The 16,060-nt window shown below is 35.3% G+C and overlaps 3 protein-coding genes across 5 annotated transcripts in view; 2 read left to right on the forward strand and 1 right to left on the reverse strand.

Annotated features, from left to right (window-relative positions):
- Nucleotides 1-449: 449 nt before the first annotated feature.
- On the forward strand, nt 450-6,172 carry Cul3 (cullin 3). The gene is made up of 14 exons (XM_089837536.1): nt 450-700; nt 1,162-1,359; nt 1,434-1,547; nt 1,618-1,893; nt 1,967-2,146; nt 2,221-2,418; nt 2,889-3,236; nt 3,310-3,417; nt 3,490-3,864; nt 3,921-4,107; nt 4,174-4,242; nt 4,319-4,391; nt 4,504-4,677; nt 4,773-6,172. The coding sequence occupies exons 1-14, from the start codon at nt 647-649 to the stop codon at nt 4,795-4,797; spliced, it is 2,379 nt and encodes a 792-aa protein (XP_089693662.1). The 5' UTR covers nt 450-646; the 3' UTR covers nt 4,798-6,172.
- The window catches only part of viaf (viral IAP-associated factor), a 32,568-nt gene continuing 22,605 nt past the window's right edge, over nt 6,098-16,060 (reverse strand). Inside the window, exons 1-6 of one of the 2 annotated variants that reach the window (XM_089837568.1) lie at nt 7,949-8,099; nt 7,645-7,786; nt 7,493-7,568; nt 7,291-7,434; nt 7,016-7,224; nt 6,098-6,931 (exon numbers count right to left, since the gene is read on the reverse strand). In XM_089837568.1, coding sequence (XP_089693694.1) covers nt 6,798-6,931; nt 7,016-7,224; nt 7,291-7,434; nt 7,493-7,568; nt 7,645-7,786; nt 7,949-7,954 — 711 coding nt within the window. In that variant the 5' untranslated portion in view covers nt 7,955-8,099 and the 3' untranslated portion in view covers nt 6,098-6,797. Of the gene's footprint in view, nt 6,932-7,015; nt 7,225-7,290; nt 7,435-7,492; nt 7,569-7,644; nt 7,787-7,948; nt 8,100-16,060 lie in introns of those variants that run through there. The other variant, XM_089837569.1, reaches the window with a different exon arrangement.
- LOC149676536 (uncharacterized) lies at nt 10,318-12,125 on the forward strand. 2 transcript variants are annotated; one of them, XM_089837567.1, is made up of 4 exons: nt 10,318-10,363; nt 10,445-10,822; nt 11,450-11,838; nt 11,927-12,125. In XM_089837567.1, the coding sequence occupies exons 2-4, from the start codon at nt 10,526-10,528 to the stop codon at nt 12,060-12,062; spliced, it is 822 nt and encodes a 273-aa protein (XP_089693693.1). In that variant the 5' UTR covers nt 10,318-10,363; nt 10,445-10,525; the 3' UTR covers nt 12,063-12,125. The 2 variants fall into 2 exon arrangements, with proteins under 2 accessions (XP_089693693.1, XP_089693691.1); XM_089837565.1 differs by having other exon boundaries at nt 10,352-10,822.

Consider the following 16,060-nt stretch of genomic DNA (forward strand, 5'->3'; position numbering starts at 1 on the left):
AGTAATAAAAAGGTACGCTAGCTAAACATCCACACTTACTTCAATTACTAAGCCTAATTAAGATTAATTAAATAAAAATTACCAGTAAGATTTCGTGTTGAAATTTGAAAACCCGTTGAGTTCATTGAACTTCACTAAGCCTTTGTTCACATTCACGTGACGTTGGTAAGTCAAAAACATATAAAACATTGCAAATGTGTAATGAAACCTGATGAATTTTATTTAGGTTTAATTTAGGACAATTTCTTAATCAATTAAACCTTTAATTAATGTTAATTGCCTTTAATTGGATTAAACACGTTTATTAGGACAGTGAGGTGGCTATGTGCCACTGTGCTTGGCGTTTCGCGCTCTCGTCCGCTAGCGTAATCCCGAGCTGTAATTGGACCATAGAGACGAAACGTCATAATCTCCCCTGTCACTCCGTGGATCGTGGCTACCCTCCCCCGACCAATGGGAATTTTTTGTCTGTTTGCAAAATCGGAGTGGTCGAGAAAATCGAGCGATTAGGCTTAAAGTTAATCGGGATTAGTTTTATCTATGTTGTTCCCCTATAAAGTTTGCCGGGCTAATTTAATTAAATGCGTTAAGTTTAATTACCTAACAATCGGTTTGGAATCGTGAAAAAACGATAAACGCCGTTAAAATGAGCTTAAAACCGGGGAAGAAAGATACCAAGATGAGAATCAGAGCGTTTCCAGTAAGTACTTTTTATTCTTGACATTAAAAAAAAAAGATTTTTTTAATTTGGCCTACTAATCTTTGATTAAAATTAAGTGTAACCTAAATTTATATCTAATATAAACAATCTGTGATATAAGTTAGCAACTTCTAGAAAAAAATCCAATGCAAGTCATTGACTCTAATCAATTTTCTGGGACATTTTTAGTTTCTTTGTCAGAGAAATTGCCTTATTACCAATTAATTCAGTCGGATCATTAATTATTTAATTAGATCATATATGGGTTCGCCTAAAATAGTATATCTTTCGTGGAAGTAATGTCTATACCTTCAAATATAATAGTAATGTTTCTTGGACCTTTTAAATCTTATAAGATTTTCTAATGGCCTTAACCCATTTTTAGTTTAATTTTAATTAGACTAATTAAACCCAGTAATTAGTGTTAAACAGAGTGGGGGGGAAACGTACCATTTTTGCAGATGTCTATGGACGAAAAGTTTGTGCAAAGTATCTGGACTTTGTTAAGAAACGCAATACAGGAAATCCAGAAGAAAAATAACAGTGGTCTCAGTTTTGAAGAGTTGTATCGAAATGCGTACACTATGGTTTTACACAAACACGGAGAGAGACTTTACACGGGACTTAGAGAAGTCGTGACAAATCATCTAGAAAATAAAGTAAAAACATTAATAGGAAACCCCCCCCCCCCCAAGTATTGGTTCAAAACTGACAAAAACTGACGTCAAAATAGGTGAGAACTGACGTTTTAACTGCCCTGCATAACAATTTCCTTCAAACTTTGAATCAAGCGTGGAATGATCATCAAACCAGTATGGTTATGATCAGAGATATCCTTATGTACATGGTACTGTTTTTTCCAATTTAGAAAAAAAAAGGGGTAGTCACGTTAATTTAGACACCGTTTTTGTTGTCAGGATCGCGTATACGTCCAACAAAACAGTGTTGACAATGTTTACAATTTGGGTTTGATCATATTCCGCGACCAAGTCGTCAGATACGGTTGTATTCGCGATCATTTGAGAGAAACTCTTTTAGATATGGTCATGAGAGAACGTAGAGGGGAAGTGGTTGATAAATTAGCCATCAAAAACGCTTGCCAGATGTTAATTGTGTTGGGAATTGATTCTCGGTCCATTTACGAAGAAGATTTTGAAAGACCGTTCTTAGCTCAGTCAGCGGAATTCTACAAAGTTGGTCTAATATTATATTACGCTATATCAAAGAGTCGGGGACCGTTTTTAAAACATTGTCGATGATATTTAGATGGAAAGTCAGAAGTTCCTAGCTGAAAATAGCGCCTCGGTTTACATTAAAAAAGTTGAACAAAGAATTAACGAGGAAGCTGAAAGGGCTAAATTATATTTGGACGAATCCACAGAGTCCCTAATTGTTAAAGTAGTTGAAGAAGAACTAATTAGCAAACACATGAAAACTATTGTTGAAGTAATATTAATTAAATTAATTAATCATAATGATTAAAAATTAAAAGTAATTGAGACAAATTAAAAAAAATAAAGATGGAGAATAGCGGAGTGGTTCACATGCTTAAGAACCAAAAAACTGAAGATCTGGCTTGCATGTATAAACTCTTCAGTCGAGTAACGGATGGTTTAAAAACAATGGCAGATTGCGTTAGTGCTTATCTTAAAGAACAGGGAAAGAATTTGGTGACGGAAGAAGAAGGAGGCAAAGGGGACGCCCTAACGTTTGTCCAGGTAAAGATTACACAGGGTTCATACAAACCTGGAAAACAGGGAAAACCTGGAATAATCAGGGAAATAAATAGTTGATAAAAACCTCAGGGAAAACTCAGGGAAATTTAGAATTTTAATAAAATTCAGGGAAATCAGGGAAATTTGCGTCAAACAGGGGCCGAGTAATTAAGCAAAATGTTCGTGAACATACCCTCCATAGGATTAACATTACACTATACTTTGGAAGCTCATAACTCTGGTTATATTAGAGATACGGGGATGTCCTTTGATTATGTAATAGTCCAATTTGCCCCGCTCTTTCGATAACATTTGATCCATAGGATACTCCGGCAGGAAAAACCTGGAAAACTTAGGGAAATATATGGGGAAAAACCTGGAAATCTCAGGGAAATTTGTTTTCCAAAAGTTGTATCAACCCTGTTACAATAATAAGTAAAACTTATCCCAATTTAAACTAATCATCATTCCAGAGTCTGCTTGATTTAAAAGATCGTTTTGATCACTTCTTGGTCAATTCTTTTGGCAGCGATCGTTTCTTTAAACAAATGATCGCTAGCGATTTTGAGTTCTTTTTGAACTTGAATCAAAAATCGCCAGAATATTTATCACTATTTATCGATGATAAACTAAAGAAAGGCGTCAAGGGAATGACAGAAACTGAAATTGAACAAGTTTTGGATAAAACTATGGTTCTCTTTCGTTACTTGCAAGAAAAAGACGTTTTTGAACGTTATTATAAACAGCATTTGGCAAAAAGATTATTACTCAATAAGAGCGTCTCTGATGATTCCGAAAAGAACATGATCTCCAAGCTGAAAGTAATTATTGATTGTTAAGTTGTTTTATTTCGGATGAAAATGAACACCTAATCTTTGATACTTAATATTTTAGACTGAATGTGGATGTCAATTTACATCCAAATTGGAAGGAATGTTTAAGGATATGTCAGTTTCTAATACAATGATGGAGGAATTTAAATCGCATGTTCAAACTTCGGGAGTAATTGAACCTAATCTCAGTTCTTTTTTTTTTTTTTTTAGAATGATACTAACTTCATTATTTATCCCTTAGACTAAATTATACGGAGTTGATTTAAGTGTCAGAGTTTTGACAACTGGTTTTTGGCCGACGCAAGCAGCTACGCCAAAATGCACTATTCCCACAGCTCCTAGTAACGCGTTTGAAGCTTTTAGGAGGTTCTATTTAGCGAAACACAGCGGAAGGCAACTTACATTACAACCTCAATTAGGTTGGGCGGATTTGAACGCGGTTTTTTACGGTCCTCGCAAAGAAGAGCCTTCTGATCCGAAAGACAGCGCGACACCATCTTCCTCTACTTCTTCAATTCCGTCTCCTCCTCCTTCCAGCGTTAGTAATGTTGGGGTTATGGGAACGGTAGCGTTACATCCCGCACCAACTGGTCCACCTAGAAAGCATATTATTCAAGTACGAATTATTTTTAATTAAAGATAACTTAGGTTAATGTTAATGATTATTTAAAGGTTTCTACGTACCAAATGTGTATTTTAATGTTATTTAACAATACATCGCGTGAGGGTATTAGCTATGAAGAAATTTCAAGCGAAACTGATATTCCCGAGAAAGATTTAATTAGGGCTCTACAGTCGTTAGCCTTAGGAAAGGCTACACAACGAATCCTCATTAAAACGCCAAAGAGCAAAGAAATTGGTTAGAAATTTAATTAAATTAATAATTAGCGTAATTAAAAATTAATTATTAAGTTCATAATTTTAGAACAGAGTCACGTGTTCACTGTTAATGATTCTTTCACATCCCGGCTACATCGAGTTAAAATTCAAGCTGGTAACCTTCTCTAATACTAAACCCTAACTTAAATCTCTTTATTTAAATTTAATTATGTTTAAAATTAATTAATTAGTGGCAGCAAAGGGAGAATCTGAACCAGAAAGAAAAGAAACAAGAAGCAAAGTGGACGAAGACAGAAAACACGAATATCCTTTTTTTTTTCATTATTTAATTTTAATTTTAATTTAAATTAATTCTAATATTTAATATTCTAGAATGTTTTTGATGTGGTTAGTACTTAACTTAAAATTATCTTACGATTGAAGCTGCGATTGTCAGGATAATGAAAGCCAGAAAGCGAATGCAACATAATGTTCTAGTTGCCGAAGTGACGGGTCAATTAAAGTCTAGATTCATTCCCAGTCCCGTCATCATCAAGAAACGAATTGAAAGCTTGATAGAAAGAGAATATCTAGCCAGAACGGAAGATAGGTTAGTACTTTAATTAATTAATATAATTAAACCTTAATCCCAATTAATTAATTAAAAAAATTATTATTTTTTTTTTTTTTTTTTTTTTTTTTTAGAAAAATCTACAATTACGTAGCTTAGAGAGAAAAAAACCAATATTAGTTGAGTTTTTCTTTATAAATTTTCAATTTGTTCCTTCCTTCCCTCCCCCCTTCTTCCCCCATCCCTTAAAAACCCTTTTGATTAAAAAAAACAATTAAATAAATTCACCTGTGAAAATTATAATATGAACATATTATTTTAAACAAAAAAAAAACAATTTAAATTTTGGCCGGTTACCCTTACCCTACTCCTTCCTTAAAAATATTTACAATTAACTTTTTCTTCCCCCCCCCCCCTTAAATTTGTTATTTTTAAATTTAATGAAAATTCTTCAAGGATATAAATAAATTTAACGTAAATAAAAACTAAAGGAGTTTCCCTGGCGCGAAAAAAATTAAATAATTTCATTTAAAATTAAATTTATAAAAAGATCATGAGAGAAAAACTGAAATAAATTTTCTGCGAAAGAAAAGAAATGGTTGGGTTTTTTTTTTTTTTTTTTTTTTTTAGACGTAAAAGTTATTCTGTTAAATTTAAATTACGCCCCCCCCTCTCCCCTAAAAAAAATAAAATTAAATAAAAATTTTAAAAAGTATAATTAATATTTAAAAAAAAAGAAATAAATAAAAAATTGCCTTAAACATTGATTGATTGATTGTAATTTGTAGATTTAATATTTTTCAAATTAATTAATTTAATTTAATTTGATTTGAAAATATTTAAACTTAAAGTAAACACCCCTAAAATAAGATGGATGATCTTTCTGTCGTCTGCTTAGGTTAATTAACATTATTAATTAATTAATTAAGGCTTACATAATTAAAATAAAATCCAGCTATAGCAGAACCTTGTTAGAATATTCCTAGTAGAACTAAATTAATTTCAAAACTAAGCAGACGACAGTTTTAAACGCCATTTTGGGGGTAAAAAACTAAAAATGAAATGAAGTTAAACCTAATTCCTAAGTTTATATTTAAGTTCTTAAAATAAAAATTATAAAACCATCACTAAGGATTTAAATAAATTAAATTAAATTAAATTAAAATTAATGAGAAAAGAAAAGAAGAAACCCCATTCCCCTTAAAAAATAAAAATAAATAAAATCTAATGTCTTTTATAATAAAAAAATTGTACAAAAAAAAACAAGAACCCCCTAATAACTAATCTTAACTTTGTTTAACCAAATTAAAAATAATTCTAGTTTAATTTTAATTTTTAATGGTGGTTTAGTATTTAAAATAAAACTTAGAAGAAAAAAAAATGTTTTTTTTTTTTAATTTTTAAAAAAACGCGTTCTGAAGAAATAAGTATGTTAAAGAAGAAGGAAAAAAAACGTACGGAGTTTAAGAAACAACAACCTTTATGCACATGTCAGTTTTTAAGTTATGTAAATAAAAATTCACATTGTCGATAATTGACGTCAATTTTTTTGTTCAATAACAAAAGCCAAAAAAACATTTTATCAAAACACTTTTCAATCCGGTATTAAAAGTTCATAACTTGAAGTAAGTTAAGTTAATCTATTTTAAACTTTGATTCTTGACCATAATTTTGAAGCTACTACCATGGATGAAGGATGCGCGTGAAAAACAGTCGACGCTCTACAGGATATGCAACTCCCTATACTAAAAAGTAGACAAGTCGATACTAGCGCCGCCTGGCTACCAGCGCTGGAAACCCTCGCGGGAAAAATAAAAAATACTGGACATAAGAAAAAAAAACACGAGCTACCGTCAATTTTTTTCCTTAGCGTCGTCTGCTAGAAGCCAAAACAGTGGGTTTTTTTTCTTATGTCCAGTATTTTTTATTTTTCCCGCGAGGGTTTCCAGCGCTGGTAGCCAGGCGGCGCTAGTATCGACTTGTCTACTTTTTAGTATAGGGAGTTGCATATCCTGTAGAGCGTCGAATGTTTTTTGCGCGCATCCTTCATCCATGGTAGTAGCTTCAAATTATGGCTTTCGTTTCATACTAAAACCTTATATTAATTATTAAAGCTTATAAATATGATAAAAAAAAAATCCCCAGGGCTTTTATAAATATCACCAATCATTTTCATCACTGTCATTGTCATTTTGTTTCAGTGACGAAAATAAGACATCCTTAACTTTGGGTCTAGGATCTGATTCCAGATCAGTTTTAACAGCGCCTGATTGCCCAAGCATCCATTCCAACACTTTAATTAAAATTAAATAGAAATAGAATGAACGAAGATTCTCGTTAAACTAGAAATTGACAAAAGGGTTAATTTAATTCCTACCATCTAGTTTAAGATTCATTCCACCAAACATTTCAGGTCCAATAAATTGCGTTACCATTTGTCCATCTTTGTAGATGAAAATGGTAGGGACATTTTTGTCAGGGTAGTTTGGGATACAAGTGGTTGAGACACTCCGTAAAAATTTGGTTGTGGGGAATTTTGCAGCCAATATGTTTAAGAAGTTGTTTATCAAAGTGCATAAGGGGATTCTATTATGAAAGACTTGTATTTATATTTAGTTTTAATTGCTACGTAATAATCCTAAAATTTCATACCCCGATTTATAAAGGTGTAATACAACCCATATTCCGTCCCCAGCCTTATTGACTTGTTGAATGTAATCATCCGCTGAGATATCTCTAACTTCACCAAATTTACTTTTAGAAGCGTGAGCTTTCATTTCAGCAATTCTTTTCATACTACAACAATCCTTTCATTTACTTTAACTGTGATTAAAGTGACATTAAATATATTTACCGATATTCCATCAAAACCCTTTCATCTTCCTCATCTTCAAGTTCATCTAAGTCATCCAATGTTAAATCATCTGGCGCTAATTTTATAAAGACTCGATATTTTAATAACTTCGATAATTAAGCAAATTCCGTGGCATTCAGATAAGAATTAACCTTTCCCTCCTTTGCCCATTTTTTGTTCAATTGTTGAATCTACGAGTTTTATCACTTCCTCCTCAGTTATTTCAGCCTCTTTTTGAGGGATGATACCTTTCTGACGTAAAACGTCATTCCATTGAGTATCAGCGTTCGGATCCTGATGAAAACATTAAATTAATTATAATTAAACTTCATATTCGCAAGTTTTTAGGCCTAAGAAGCCATGTGCTTGACCAAGGCTTAAAGAAAGACACATAAATAAACACTTCATCAAGTTTTAAGGTTAAATAAGTTGTTTATTTGTACAAAAGTATATTACCTGCATGTTGGTTTATACAAAAATGTATCAAAACACCGATTTTAAATTAAATAATTATAAAAATTAAGCCAATGGACTTTAAAGGGGAAAAACTGTCAGCTTTCGGAACGTCGTCTGCTAGATTAGTCAGCATAGAGGGGGTGGTACTTATAGTGACGTAATAGGACATTTCCCCCGATCAAAGGGAAGTATATTTTGAAAAGCACATAATAAAAATTTTATATCTAATTTGATTATAAAATTATTTAAATCCCTAATTCCGTTAGTCAGAGTGACTCAATAGGTCATTACCTCCGATTACAAAATCCCAAATGGAAAAACATTTTGAAAAGCACATAATAAAAATTTTAAACCTGATTTGATTATGAAATTATTTAAATCCCTAATTCCGTTAATATTCAGATCTTCGTTAATATTTTAATTCAAATACAATTCAAGTGAACAATTTAAAAAACGTTCATTTTCCAGTACCACCAATTCCCGGTAATCCTGTACCACTACCTCCTGTTCCCGGCAAACCAGTACCAGTACCTCCTGTTCCCGGTAATCCAGTACCAGTACCTCCTGTTCCCGGTAATCCAGTACCAGTACCTCCTGTTCCCGGTAATCCAGTACCAGTACCTCCTGTTCCCGGTAATCCCGTACCAGTACCTCCTGTACCGGGCAAACCAGTACCGCCGACTCCTGGTACTCCAATAAATCCTACGCAAGTAGACGGAATCCCAGTCCCGGATATGCAAGTACAAGGTTTGCCGATAACTTCGGAACCAGTACCACCTGGTAACGGACCGGGTACTTGCCTTTTAACCATCTCAATTACTTCCTGGTTTTCAAGGACATTTTTAACTCGCGATCCATAAACGAAAGCATTCAAAATAATAGTTCCAAAGAACAGTTGGCAAATTTTGCTTGTTTGAGAAACCATTTTTGTATGAACATCACATTGTAAAAATCCCTTTTTATAGTTTTAATTAACTACCATCATAAAATGGAATATTTTTTAAATGAACCATCATTAATTATTACTCAATAAATCATTATGACTTCGATAATAAATTATACTTTATAATATTATGCGGGCCAAGTTCAATGGCATTCCACGCGTAAGACTAAGGAGTTTCTTTTTTTAATTATTCATATATTCAAGCTTTAATTCTAGATTAAGGAATTTTACTTCAAAATTAGGCCTAATTTTCTGGAGACCTCATTAATGTTTGTAAAACAAATAAGGCTATCATATATTCAAAGGATTTAATATTATATATATATAGTTAAGCTAAAGTTATAGCGTTTTAAACTTGGTCAATATAAGATTAAAGTCCTAAAAAAAATTGGTTCAATTTATGGGGGTGTTTTGAAAAACCGTATTAACTCCCAAAAAATTCAGGCTAATTCTATCGGAGGGGGTCCTTTTAGGTTGATTCCCACTCAAACTTAGATCACTGACGCGGTCAGGGGGGCAACGAAAAGCTTAAGTATCCGTGTCACAAAACTAAGAAAACCTTTATTACAAACGAAAAACGGAAGGAAATTTGGCCTATTTTTAGAATCAGTCAATGTCAAAAAAAGCATCATTTGAAACCATCCATTCTTTTTTAAATATAATTTGCATTGTTTCCTTGACAGTAAATTGATCTGCCCTTTGAAATGCCTTAAACCGTGTCCGATACGACCCATAAAGTAACGGATAGCTTTTTTTAAAACTAACTTTAAAACAATGCTTTGAACTACTTAAAAGGTTAGACTATAACTCGTCGCTCTACTTTATAAGCTAGACAATCAACAAATCATCTTAAGCCTAATTTTTAAAGAGTTGTAAATTTGTCCTCGTGACAGCTACAAAAAGATAATTTACATACATAACCAGCTAAGCCTAAATGACTAATTTAAAACAACCAAGGCCTAATGAACTTGAAAAATTTGAACTTTAATTTATTCACTTTAACCCTAACCTGAAAACTATCTTAGAGAAACCAGATGTAAATAAATTAAAACCCACACGTTTCTTTACTTTTAAAATTCTGAATAAAAAAAGGCAGGAAATATATTAGGGTTAAAGTTAAGCCTAATTTTCTTCTTCAGTTCAAATTAACAAAAGGACAATAGGGGCTAAGATAAGAATACGAACTAGTTTCTATAGATACACCTAAGCCTAGCGTCGATACGTTTTTAAAATAACAATAATTACTTTTTAAAGAGAGATAGTGGGTGATGAAAAAAGGTAGTAGGCAGTACATCCTTTTGAGATTGGAAAATAGAACGGAACCCAATGGGTGAGAAAATCCTTGCTAAAAGGAAGAAGGGGGGATGGGGGATATCTAAGATTAGTCTAGTATACAAATAACCTTGAAATCTCGGCCACCATCCTACTGGTTTGTAAAAAAAAAGATGCGAGGGTTGGACTATTTGTTCAGTGTAAGTTCGACCCGTGAAGATTTTTTTTCTACCTTAAATGCAAAGAGCGTAAACCTCCCCCGATTGCTCTAAATATCCAAGCTTATAAAATGACCTTGACACCACCGAACGAGACCATTTCTTATTTGGATACCGTTCCCTGAAGGAGTTGAATTAACCATCATGAAGAAGTACTCTCTCGTACTCGTCTTAGTCCTAAATATATTGTACTTAATACAAGCCCAACAGGACAGTAACGCGACAAGTACAAATATAAATGCAACTACTACTTCGAGTGACAAAGATGAAGAGACGTATTACAACGCGACCGAGTTGGCCAGTTACGAAATCGAAGCTAAAACTAGGAAGGAACCCGCCAGACATAAGGGACCCGGAAATAGACAGGGCGCTTTGACTGCCTTAAGCGCCCTTGGTGCCGCGCAAGGTTTAATGTCAACTGCAACTGGAGTTTTGGCAGCGGTAAGTCATAATTATCTTCTTTCTCTTTAAATCAAAACTTAGATACGAACACTTTCCCTTTAAATAGTAGAATATAGTATTTAAGAATCAGTAACCTTGCATGTCAATGCTAAACCATCGCAACTGTATTGAGCAGGGGGAGGTTAGCGGTCCTATAATTCCTATAAAATCCTTTATTTTTGAACCTGTCCTATATTATCCTATAATTTCATGGAAGATCCTATAATATCCTATATTTTTGACTTAGTCCAAGTTTTCGTATAGCTTATCATCAAATTTACCAAAATTTAGTTAGCTCTTTTATCGAGATCACATTTAACTAGGTTTGACCGAAATTGCGCGGGATTTTTTATATATTATATTTTAATTAAGTTCCTCTTTTCAAAGTAAAATCCAATTACATATTTTAAGCCAAAATAATACTATATATGAGCAGTTTTAGTCCTTTATATTTTCCTATAAAACACATCATTTCTCCTATAAAACACATCATTTCTCCTATAAAATCCTATAATTCCGGAAAATTATTATATAAGGAATTTAAATTTTTGCCTGGGCTTCCTGTATTCAGGTTTTCTTCCTAATCAGATAATTAGTAACTAATTACGGCACCTAATTTATTCGCAGGTGGGTGGAGGTTACCTGATGTACGCTCTTATGACCACCGTATTCCAAAACGTGGTTGACCCGGCCTTCAACCGTCAATACGGCCATTTGTTCGCGCCTTTAGAAGTGCCCCCTCTAAGCGTACAAAATGCCCAAGCGGCGGCAGCGGCGGCCCAACAAGGAGGTCGACCAGGGGCTCCTCAACAACCGCCCTTTCGACGTAACGGCGTCTCATTTGGACTTCCAAACATCGACAGAATCATCTCTAGCTTAAGATCAACCGACTACCCGGAAGCGACGTTCAAATACTTGCAAGTGGACAATTTTAATTGCCGAAAACGAGTCGTTTGCGAGTTGGAGCAACTTTTGAGCAAAACTGGAATGCCCAAAGTTGTCTTGCAAAGTATCAGGTGGGCCTAAAATAAATATTTTCGAGCTCTTTTTTCCTTAAAATAGCAAAAACTGTTAATTAATTTTATGGTTCATTAATATTTATAGCAACAAAATCCCGGGTATGGAAAAATACGAAGACGCGGTATGGTGGGCTTTACAAAAGAACACGTGCAAAGCCTTACAAGTTCACTGTCCCTTGAGTTTGGGTCAAACTTTGTTAAAATCAATCGGATTAAGTTAATTCAAAAGATTACCTTACATTTTCCTATGTAAATTAATTTATTTCTTATACAATTTTTTAACCAAAATTATATAAAGTTAATAAAAAAACGCTTTTAACCTGTCAAATGTTATTAAATATTTATTTCCGCCGACGAGATCTCCAGCCAAAAGTATTATGGCGGGAAAATAGAGTGTTGTCACTTAACGTTAACTTCCCGTAGCCTCTAATGTAGTAGAAGGCAGAAGTGTAACGCTTTTCTTTATATTTTGTTAGACACGAGAAACCGCGAGAGAGAGGAGGATTATATTAGCAGGTGAACCGGGTTTTTAAATTATTTCTAAAATTTGTATCTCGGGTTATAGTTAACCGATTTTGACCAAGAAAAAACACACCACCTACCTCATTAAATTAGATTTATAAAGTGTATTTTAAATTAGACTTGTCCTTTAAGGAATACCGTGAAATAAAGGTAAGAGTATGTAATAAACGCTAATTAAACTATGGAATCATCCATCGATTTGAAATGTCGTTAAAATTAGCGAGCGAGTAAAGAATTTCTATCTTAAAATATATCTTTCCTAGTCCATGTTGGTTTAACTTAGAGCCATGTTTCTCAGGATTATTTTAAGCCTAATTTTACTAATCTCTTTTGCTGCGCGCCAAAATGACGCTACTGAACGAGAGTGCTTTTGTTTCGGACCACGCACTGAATTCTATAAAGATAACTTGCGAGTAGAGACGGCAGAGGATCCAGATTACAGGAAAACGGTGGTAAGCCTGATGACTAGTATAATTTTAATCATAAGTTCATAAGATAAGTTCACCATAAGTTTGTCACTGGTTACAAACTGAAGCTTGTCATGAAGTGACTGAGGTAGCTCATAGATTCGAGGTAAAGCGACGCCTGGTGAGGCGCTGTCAAAGGCTTAGTACAGACAAACTAAATAGGAAGATGGAAGTCCTGCAAAAGCTAGTGTAGTCAATTCTCGCTTGTCGTTCTCGAACTAGCTCTCAGTAAGTTCAAAAGGGGATAGAGTACTCTATCCCCTTTTGGTATGGTAAGTTCCTAGCATTACGAAGTATAGGTATACTTATGGAACATATCTTATAAACTTATCTTGTAATGGCTGGTGGCTTTAACGCCCAGTAACTACCACTTTCTAATTGCATTACGCAGCCACAATTAATTACCAGTAAGGGTTACCCATTCCAACGTCACGAGGTCATAACGAGTGACGGGTATATCTTACAACTTCATCGAATTCTTCCTAAAAGACCGACAAAGAAAGTCGTTTTGTGTTGGCACGGTGTTGATGGATCTAGCGCGGATTACGTCTTAAATATGGCTAACCAATCATTGGGCTTTATGCTACATGATCAAGGATATGACGTCTGGTTACCCAACACCAGGGGAAACATCTATTCCAGAAAAAATGTTCATCTTACACCGAAAGACCCTGAATTTTGGATGTTCACGTGAAAACAATTCCTATAGTATTATACAGAGTGTTTCTGATAAGTCTGTAAAAAATAAGGGGGGATGCTATTTGGGTGCACGATTTTGAGTCGAAAATATAACTTCTATCTCCATTTGTTTGCCCTAAGGGACACCTTTTTCTAGTTAAGATTGGTGGAGTATTTTACGGATGACCCCTTAAATTTAATTAAGAAACTGTCTGATTAAGACAATAATTTGTAATTTAATTAAGGGGTCATCCCTAAAACACAAGTCTAATCATAACTCGAAAACAGGGGCACGGACAGCAAAATGTCATAGACCTAGAACATTTTCGACTCAAATCGCGCAAAGAACAACTCCCTTATCAGAAACATCCTGTACACTGTTCCCCAATAATTCATCGCGCTTAATCTTAGGAGGGACGATGTGGCCCTCAAGGACTTACCAGCCGTAATCGACTATGTCCTTGAAGAAACTGAGCAGACAACTTTGTACTACGTCGGATTCTCCATGGGAACAACCGTGGCTTTGATTCTCTTATCCGAATCTCCAGAATACAATCAAAAGGGGAGTATAGACGAATTCGTCTATTACAAACAGAGAAACAAACAAACCGGGGCGAAGCAGCCATTGGGATATCCTCCCTCTAGCCAAGAAGCATCGCCAACCGGAGCCCGAGTTCCACTGCACACAGGAGGGTAACCAACTCTCTGGTGGTTCTTCTTGGTGAGAGGGAGCATACCCCAATGGTGGCCTCGCCCCTGTGTGTTGGTTTCTCTGTTTGTAATAAACAAATTTGTCTATTGTCTTTTAGTTTACCGTTTTCTTTATCGGAAGGTGTCGAAAGCGCTTAAAGACGCGTCTATTTAAATTGCTTTATTTCACCAGCAGATAAGGTCAGCGATGTTAATGGCACCCGTGGCTTACAATACGCATACTACAACCTTTTTAAAATACGTGGTTCCTTATGAAAAGGGATACTCGGTAAACATCTTGGCACCAAAGGCAAATGGAAATAACGCGTTTCACGTTGCCTCTGAGCAAAAGAAACTACAATAGACCGTCTAGCCTCCCCGCGTGTTGTGAACTCGGGGGCTCCGTTTGGCCTTGTTCATTGGCACCAGGGTTGTCCACACTAAGCAGGACATAGAGGGGTGGTGGCTAGCAAGTCTTTGATAATCGCTACACCAAGGTTTTTATTAACCTCCCCAGTGCCACTTCTTCCTCAAATATTTCCATTTATCTTTGTTCGCCATAGTCTTAGAAGACCAAGACAAAAACCCCAGTAATTTTCATTCTTAAAACCACCCCGACAGAATCCATTAAATGGCTATTTATTCCGAATCGCGGAAGAGTCCTCGAAACTGATGCGATACCTGGAGTGTCGACCGGGAAACGAGAAACTCTGCGAAAACGCCTATTTTCTCTGGGTAGGGGGTGCCACTTCGAACAGATTAAACGGGGTACGCTAGTTCAGTTCAGTTTTGTACATAATAGTTAACCCAACGCGTGTTTCAGAGCAGATCGGCAGTCTATATGAAATTCTATCCAGCCGGAACTTCGTTAGCCACGTTCTTACATTTTGAACAAGTAATTGTTGATACAACTATACAGTGACAAATAAAAACCCAACTTCTAACCAAGGATGATGGGGGAGAGGATGCGGAATCTGAGGGAAATCGGCCCCGCTAACTGTGGAACGACTCAGGTCCGGTCCCTCTCTCCTTCAAGTTTACCGCAAGGCTGTGGACCCTAGAAGTTGGGTCTTTTTTTGTCCCGACTGAATTCTCAATTTCATTAAACTTTGTAAACAACTAAGTTAATACCTCATCTATCTTAGACTCGCCGAGACGGGAAGTTTCACGCTTTCGACTTGGGCGAAGAAGGAAATCTTGAGAAATACGGACAGGTACCTTGTCGCCAATTCAGTTGGTACAACCAAGAATAAATTCAGCTAATAGGAATCATTATGGACCAATTTCTGCCGAAAATGTTCTAACTTTTTAACAGAGCCTCGTACGACAAACTGTCACAAAAAAATTTTCGGCTTAAATTAGTCTATAGAACCTGTAGAACGTCGCTCGTACTGTACCACCATTTTATAATAACCCTGTATATGACGAATATTACTTCGGGTCACATCTTGCGCGCGCTTATAACCGGGCCTTAATACCAACCAATGAAAACACAGAAAAGAAAGACGTCAAAATCATAAGGAGTGACGAATAGTACTCAGGTCCAGCCCACAAAACCCTAGTAGAAATTAAGATCGGAGATATGGGAGTTCAATGATTCGTATAGACCATTTCGATGTAACTAGAAGGGAAAAGACACGGGGGTAAAACACTACCCTCCATCTCGCTTTTTAGCGTCTGCGCTGTAGCCATTTTGTATCATGAGAGTGCACAGAGACGGATGTCAATGTATCAACCTCGTTGCATGTCCCGATACTGAGGGTTGCCTATCCCCATTTTTTACGTCGAAAAGGTCTATTAGCTGTATTTATTCCTGGTACTACCAAACTGCGCACTTTCATAATTTCTAATTACCCTCCGGT

Source organism: Phalangium opilio, unplaced genomic scaffold (genome assembly GCF_054372755.1).
Source record: "Phalangium opilio isolate 3A_F unplaced genomic scaffold, DU_Popi_V2 ptg000045l_1, whole genome shotgun sequence".
In the NCBI taxonomy this organism is placed as follows: Eukaryota; Metazoa; Arthropoda; class Arachnida; order Opiliones; family Phalangiidae; genus Phalangium; species Phalangium opilio.